The sequence below is a fragment of the Geospiza fortis genome, unplaced genomic scaffold (assembly GCF_000277835.1).
Source record: "Geospiza fortis unplaced genomic scaffold, GeoFor_1.0 scaffold224, whole genome shotgun sequence".
NCBI classification, from domain to species: Eukaryota; Metazoa; Chordata; class Aves; order Passeriformes; family Thraupidae; genus Geospiza; species Geospiza fortis.
In genome coordinates, this window is record NW_005054448.1 from 1575814 (window position 1) to 1581892 (window position 6079).

The 6079-nt window shown below is 46.0% G+C and overlaps 1 protein-coding gene across 1 annotated transcript in view; it reads right to left on the reverse strand.

Annotated features, from left to right (window-relative positions):
* Positions 1–5414: 5414 nt before the first annotated feature.
* The window catches only part of INPP5J (inositol polyphosphate-5-phosphatase J), a 26370-nt gene continuing 25705 nt past the window's right edge, over positions 5415–6079 (reverse strand). Inside the window, exon 11 of the mRNA XM_031062472.1 lies at positions 5415–5913. Within this exon, the coding sequence (XP_030918332.1) occupies positions 5839–5913 (75 nt within the window). The 3' untranslated portion in view covers positions 5415–5838. The remainder of the gene's footprint in view (positions 5914–6079) is intronic.

Sequence of the window (6079 nt, forward strand, 5' to 3'; positions counted from 1 at the left end):
TCCCCTCTCCAACTGGAGGTACAAAAGGTAAAGATACCAGGTTGAGATAAGAACAATTCACTGGAAACAGCAAGGAGATAAGAAAATGAACTGTAGCAGCAACACTGCTAATAACAAAAATTTAAATTATATAATATATAATATATATATATATAAAATATATAATTTAATAATTTAATAACAAAATTAAATTATTAGTGGGGAAAATTCCCCACTAATAGATACAACAGATGTTTTCTCAACTGGAAGCAAACCCTTCTCAGAAGACAGTGCCTTTCCCCTGCACTCAGCAATGACATGAGGTGGTATAAAATAACATCGGGGTCCTGGACATATCTGCTCCTTGCTACTGCAAAAATGGTCCCTGTCCTGGCCAGAACCAGGGCACCTTGCTTGCAGGTGAGCTTACAGGAAAGGCACTGGACAGACCTAAACCCCTCATGGGACCTTCGAAGGCTGTATTCTGTTGTGCTCTGGCAGGGGTCAGTGACAGAGGAGATCTCACCAGATACAGCTTAGTCCTTGTTGCCTGAGCAGGAAAACAACTGGCTCCAGGCTGCCCAGAAACTACTTTGTCTCGGGGACTGTTGTACTACCCCATATGGGACAGTGTCGGATTCCCCAGTGGAGACAGAGATGGATCACACTAATTTGATGCAGAACAATTTAACTTCTCAGGCCTAAACTGACAAAGAAATTAAACAGTTTCCTCTTGTGCTCATTAAAGCCATGATTCCTGGAGCCCTTCCCAGAGGACAGCCTCATCTACCATCCAGGCTCTGGCTCTGTGGAGAATTTCAGGCAAGAACAAGCTCACCACAGTTTCTGGAGCTCTTGGGGGTAAATCACACACCATGTAGAGGATGAGGTGGTGTAAGAATGTTTTAACAACATCTGCTGAGAGCTGATGGTGATAAAGCTGTTCCAGGATACCAAGGTGTCTCTGCAGACAGGTTAGAATAGAAAATCAGAGGCACAGACTTCTGGATGATAGAATGGAGGCAGACAGGGACAGGCCAGGGACAGGTGCCAGTCCCACCCCATAGGTGACTCTTTCTGCCACCCCTCAACCAGGGGGTCCCTCTGGTTAGCAGGACGTGGCGGACACATGGAGGGCACTGACCCAGCACCAAAGGAGAGCAGTACTAAGGCTGTGACACATGGAAGCAGCCCTCCCTCTGGAAGTGCCAGCAGCAGAAGCTCTTGGGGCTGTGAACAGGTCAGGCCTCCTCATGTGTTGCACGCCAACAGCCTCCTCTCTTAGGACAGCACTCCCAGAAACTGCTCCTCTACCTGTGCTGCATGCAGAGTTTTAGGGATGCAGTAGGACCTAGAGACTATGACAACTCTCAGAGGGCCCCTTCACATGACTCACAGGATAAAACAGTATCTCTCAGTCCTAAGGGTACCACCTTGCAGGTTACCAGAAGTCGGGCCCAAAGAGGAGGTTCCCACCTACTTTGTGTGAAAGCTTATCCAGACCCAGAGCAATTCCCCCCTCACCAGATTGCACAACTGGAGTGGTGCTGCTCAACTGAAAATCCCTGACACTGGACCCTTTGATCCCTGAACCTTTCCTCACCAGAGGCTTTCCTGGACAGCAAACACCTTTTCTCCAGCTTCTGTCTCCCCTATAAGTTTTCCAGAAATGGAACAGTGTTTTCAAGCCATGGAAACCACCATGTTGCTGTAAGGTCAGTCAGCATCAGGTTTTGATGGCTAAATCTTCAGCCTGTCTCATTGAGGTCTGTGTAACAGCCTTTCATCAAGCTGTTTCCACAGTGAAATCTACCCAAAATCATGACAAAATCAACACTGAAAATCAACCCTGAAAACAAATCATTTCAAGCTTTGGTGACTGCCTAGAAAGAAACACTTGAACAAATAAGCCAAAATCTCTTTTCTTGATCACCAGGATGGTGCTTCTTTATTTGCATTGCTTGCTTCTCGTAGGGTTGAAGGAATCATCATGTACAGCTGTGGAAAGATCAGGAGAAACAAAAAGCAGAATACTTCCAAAAGCAGCACATGCTGATGTTAGCCTGATTAGCAGCCCAGCAGAAGTTCCCTGTATGTCAAGCGCAGCTTCTCAGTATACCCAGACAACAGAACAGGGAAGGATGGGGGTGGAGAATAAACAGTCTGGTCTCAGACTGGAAGAAATCCTCAAGCCATTAAGTGTTGAGGTTGGGAAGGTTAAGAACTGGGCAGGAATTGTAACACACCCAGACAAGAAGGCAAAGAACAGCAAAGCCAGTCTGTCTCAGAGATGGGAGGCAAGAACCTCTGGGAGAGGTGCCTCTACCTGAGAGATGCCAGAAAGGAGACTCTAAACCTGAACATGACTGCCAGCCTAGGAAGAGCCCAGGAAGTGTGGTAGTGATGGAAAGCCTGGCATTCCTCACCTTGGGTGTCATCACAGGGGATCTGGAAGCCTCACAGACAAGGCGAATGCTGGCATCATGGGGTCTGGTTGTTGGACAATTTCCTTGGAGATGTCCTCCCTGAGACTAGGGAGCAAGACAGAAAGAATGTGCACGAAGGAAACTCACTCTCCTTCAGTTCAGTTTTAGAGCAAAGCTGCCTTCTCTTCTAAAAGGCCTTCTATTAAATGCTGTAATCTTTTTGCAATTTTGCAACTTTATTCTCTAAAACTTCATCAAATCTAAGAGATTTGTATTGATTTCTGTTCCAAGTCCCTGGCAGAAATGGGAGCTCCTGAACGTGAACACAACCCTTTTCACCATTCTGGAGAACCCTTGGACAAACACATGCTATTCAGACAAAAAAAAAAGGCACTGGGGGAGTGAGGTGGAAAATTTCTTGATCTCCACAAGCAGCACAAACACAACTCCTGATTTCAGAACACCGTAATTGTAGAAGAGTGTAGTTCTCAGCAAACAGTGACTCCAGGTGTTTAGGCAAAGAAATTAAATAACACTGCCTCATCCACTTGTGCACTTGGCCCGGATGAAGTTTACAGCACAGTCCCAGACCTTCCAGTCAATAGCTTAAAAACAGACCAATAGATTGCAGTTTAAAAAGCAGGGAGAGGAGAGGAATTGAGGGGTTGGTGTGTGCAGATGTAAAGAATGGGCAAACAAACTGATGGATGATAGGAGAAATTTTGCAGCCATGAAAAGGACTGTCTTTTTTTGGCAAAGCTTTTACAACCTGCACTGAAAATTGAACCGATTAAATATATTAATTTTTTTTCTGATTTCTGGGTTTTTTCCTGTCTTCTCCCTTGGAGCTTATCTTCAAAACCTTAAATGAAATCCCTTTCAACTTTAGGCCATCTTAAGGAAAGGCTGGGGAAGAACAGTCATTGTTAAATACAGATAATTTTTTCTCCCTTAATTTCTTTACCCTGGTATGTTAGAGAGCAGATGTTGAACTTGCTCAGGTTCTGCCCAGCTCATTACAGACATCAAGAGCTGATTTATCTCCATCACAAGTTTCTCCATCTGAAACAGTTCGTGATGTCTCTTCATAGTTGGTGAGCAGAGATCCAGGCTGAGACATGATTCACTACCCAGCAGCAGGAAAGGCTTTGTTGTGGAACCAGCTGCAGCCTGGAAGTGCCCATTTCTCTCCCTTGACTATGACCAGCTCGGATGAAGGAGGCATCACTGTCCCATCTCATATGAAAGTGCCAAAGCCATGATAGGCTGGAGCAGGTATCAGCCTCTGTGACATTTATTCTCTGAATGTAAGCTGGCCCTGTTCCCCTTGAGACCCAGGGAGAGTGAGTCAGGTTTCTCCACAGTTGCCTCTGCTTCCTACATGCCCAGCCCCTGCAGTCTGGGGTTTGCTGTTTCAGGCTGGATGTGCAACAGAAGTCAGCCCAAGTGAAGGAGTTTATTCTGGTTGGATTCTCTGATTCTCAATACCTGCAAGTATTCCTGTTTGTCTTCTTCCTCTCTATGTTTGTCCTGAGTCATGGGCAACCTTTGCATTATTGTGCTTGTGAGTATGTAGCATCAACTCCACCACCCTATGTAGTATTGTCTTGGTTTGAAAAGCCAGGTGTCCACTTAAGGAAAGTAGGAGCCTCCCCTGAAATGGAAAATGTAAACACCTGCCTCCCAAATTATTATAATTTTGAAATTAATAGGCTCTCAGGCAAAGGTATGGGAATAGGAATAACAGTTCTTTACTGGGAAAATTAAAAATACAAATGCAATAGTACAAACAACAAAAAAACCCCACTGCCAGAGTGAGACCATGCCCTGCCCCCTGTGTGTCAGGGTGGTGGCACAGCCCCATCCCATGGGGGCTCAGCCCTCCTGCAGTGCCAGCTGTGCTGCTGCTGGAGCAGGGATCCTGCACAAGGGGGGAGTTTTCCTCTGCAGCTCCAGGGCTGCTGCAGATGGGCCTGGGCTCCCTCTGGCAATGCAGGGCAGCAGAAAGCTGCTCCTCTGGCAATGCAGTGGGCAACGGCTGCTGTGCTGCTCCAGGCTCAGATTGGATCCAGGTAGGAATGCTTGGCTCCTCCCCTGGGCGCAGCATCTCCCCATGGGATGCTGGAATTGGATCAGCCCTGCAGGGACACTCAGTGGCCATGGACAGCAGAGATCTCCTGGAGGGAGGATTGGCTGTGGGAGAGATAAAGAAAAAACTGCCCCATGGACAGCAGAGAACTGCCCCAGCTCTGACAGATGGCAGTAGAGCACACACCTCCAACCACATCTGGCATTTAAGACAGATCCACACACAGTCTCATTATACTAATTATTTGATACTGCTCCACCATCTTCCTCCATGTCAAGCCATCCATCAAAGCTTCATCGGAACTGACCAAAACAGTCACCATCTTAAACACAACTGTAACAGCACTGCTAAACCCCTTCATCTACATGTTTAGAAATGCAGAGGTGAAGAACATCTTGACTAAAGCTTTACCCAGGTAGACAAACAACTGTGTCCAAAGATCTTGTCCAGGACTGTCTTCCCCAGTCTAGCATAAAAGAAAAGCTTCAGAGACATCTCAGATTCCACAAAAGACTTCTGTTAGAAAGAGATGGAACTGTTCTTAGCTCTTAGCTAAGGTAATTAGCATTAATATAAATATTCATGACACAATCTTCACAAACTTCACTTGCATCAACAAAAAGAAGTTCCCATATCAAAGTGAAAATAACCACTACAACTGTCTAGAGGCAGAAAACTTACACAGTTCCCACCCCTGGCCCCTCTGCCACGGTCATAACACAGCAACTGGCCACGTCCCGCCCTCTGGTGTTCAGGACATGCCTTTGTTACACTTCCAGAACACAATAAATGTGTGCCAGCAGCACAGCCTCAAAGGTATCTTTGAAAATAAACAAAGCTGTCTTTCCAGAAGCCATTTGTGCTGCCAGATTGGCAGTGAGCTGTAATGATCACAACACACACCCAGACGGGCAGGGAATCTGAATCCTTTATTCAAAGAAATGAGCTGGCTTTACACACTTTTTCAAGGCACAGTGTTTCCTTACATGGTAATTCTCACTATGTGACCTATCCCACGTTGCCACGTCAGCAACATATTTTCTAAATATCCTTCTACGGGGTGATCCTGTGCTGTTCATCTGTCAGCTTCCAGCAGGCTCCTCTCTGCAGGACTCTGCCATGTGGCACCTCCTCCTCCTAAGGTGAGGCAGAGAAAAGCCTCTCTGTGCTGCCACGTGCTTCTGCAGGCACGTCCTACAGCCCGCAGCTTAACTCCATCCCATCTCTTCCCACTGTGAGCCCTGTTACCACTGGAAGTTCAGGAAAGCTCTTTCTCCCTTTCCAAGTGGACCAACTGTGCTGTTTCTTTTGCTTCTGCCTCAGGCTGCAAATACAATTGTCTCTTCAGGCTGTGAACCAAAATGATGGAAGCAGGTACCATAACGTAGCCTTGCGTGTCCTCCTCTCGGAAAACAGAGACTGCAGTTAGTGAAAGGAAAAAGAAAAGTGGAGAAATAAAATAATAATAATAATAATAATTTTAAAAGTAGCAATTGTAGAAGTCTGTCCTTCCATCATTCTCACCCTCAGAAACTTCCAAATTTTTAAACGCTAATATAATTTCCCTCTTCTTTCTTTTCTCCAT